This window comes from Meleagris gallopavo, chromosome 3 (assembly GCF_000146605.3).
Source record: "Meleagris gallopavo isolate NT-WF06-2002-E0010 breed Aviagen turkey brand Nicholas breeding stock chromosome 3, Turkey_5.1, whole genome shotgun sequence".
Classification (NCBI taxonomy): Eukaryota; Metazoa; Chordata; class Aves; order Galliformes; family Phasianidae; genus Meleagris; species Meleagris gallopavo.
Window position 1 is genome coordinate 32,659,266 of NC_015013.2, and position 1,570 is coordinate 32,660,835.

General features: G+C 50.4%; 1 protein-coding gene across 1 annotated transcript in view; it reads right to left on the reverse strand.

The window, feature by feature from the left end:
- Positions 1–790, reverse strand: part of LOC109366926 — a 1,849-nt gene extending 1,059 nt beyond the window's left edge. Inside the window, exon 1 of the mRNA XM_019614306.2 lies at positions 7–790. Coding sequence (XP_019469851.1) covers positions 7–402 — 396 coding nt within the window. The 5' untranslated portion in view covers positions 403–790. The remainder of the gene's footprint in view (positions 1–6) is intronic.
- Positions 791–1,570: the final 780 nt, after the last annotated feature.

Here is a 1,570-nt window from a genome sequence, read left to right on the forward strand (position 1 = left end):
GGAGACCTGGGTGAGGGTCATCTTGGTGATGATGGCCAGCATGATCTTTTCGCCCTTGGTGGGGTAGGGGTTCTTGCGGTGCTCCTGCAGCCAGGCCTTCAGCGTAGCCGTGGCGTCGCGGGTGGCGTTCTTCCTGTACGCGGGGTCGCTGAGCTGGTAGGGGTAGGCAGGGCTGCCGTACGGGTGGTAGCTGATGGCCCCGGTCATCCCCGTCGTATGGGCGTCGTAAGGGGAGCCCTGGACAGAACAGAACGGTGGGGATGGCAATTTGTTACTGCTGAGAGCCATTAGGGAGTTGTCAAGGCGAGATCGGCGGTTATGTTTGTATTTCCCCGGGACGGTGTCTTGCATCCATATTCTATGAGGGGTAAAGCGGCACCCAAAGGCGTTAAGATGGGACATCCTCCCACCCCCCTTCCTCCTCCGCCACACGCGCTTAAAACCGGCTATGTTTTGATCTTTCTGATTAATTTCAGCTCCTCGTAATTGAATATTTCTCAATATCGGGTTTGAACGGCACAGACATTTTAAAGGCCCTACAGGTAACGTCTTGATATCTGCATTTCTCTCAAAGGTTCAAAAGATGTTTCCTTTTTGCTATAGAAAATACAACAAAGCCGCCACTTAGCAATTCACTGCACTAATGCATTGCAAATCCAATTTGCAAATCAGAAGATATGCACCGTTTCGAATTGTTCAAATGCGATGTAATTAGCATTTTAATTCGCCCTTTTACGTTCAAATTGCGCTTATTTAAGGCTGCATAATGCGAGAAAAGTTAAAGATATCGCGGAGGAACTCGTTAACTCCCCGCACAGCCCCGAACCCCGCGGAACGGCGACCCGCGGGCAGAGCAGCACCCGATCTACCGCACAGTTCCCAACCCGCTGCAACTTCCAGCCGACGGGAAAAACAAGCGCGGTCCTTAGCTCCGTCTCACCGCCCCGAACAGAGCACGACAGTAATGGCCCACAATTCGCGAGCAGAAAGCGAGGGGCTGCCCCGCTGCCGCCCCCTCCTCACATCGCCGCCGCGGTTCCGGGCTGAGATTCAGGGTACGGGGCTTTGTGTGTGTGAACGAGCTCCGCGCCCGACCCTCTCTGAGCGTTTATAAAACTCTATGGCCATCTAGCCGTACAGCTAATGTACGTAGTTTACGGTTTTATTTATATAGTTTATGCGCATAACATACACACACGCGATTGCAAATGTTCCTTTTAACTAATAAGAAGAAAGTGAAATCCGAAACTGCGGCCACCACAACCATCTTGGGCTTAAGCGGAGCTCCCAGATCGCAAACAGATGCTCCTTTTCATTCCTAAAATCCAGTTAAACCATTAGCACAAAACACGCTGAAAGTAAATCAAACCACACGGGGATAAAGCCCACAGCGCATCGAAACACTGACTTAAAGAGAGAGAGAGAGAGAGAGAGAGAGAGAGAGAGAAAAAAACAAACAAAAAAACCCAAACAAACAAAAAAGAAAAGAAATCCTCCTGTATCCTACCACAGCGAAAATAGAGGGGGGGAAAAAAGAGAGAGAGAGAAAGAGAGAAAGCGGAGGGACGCG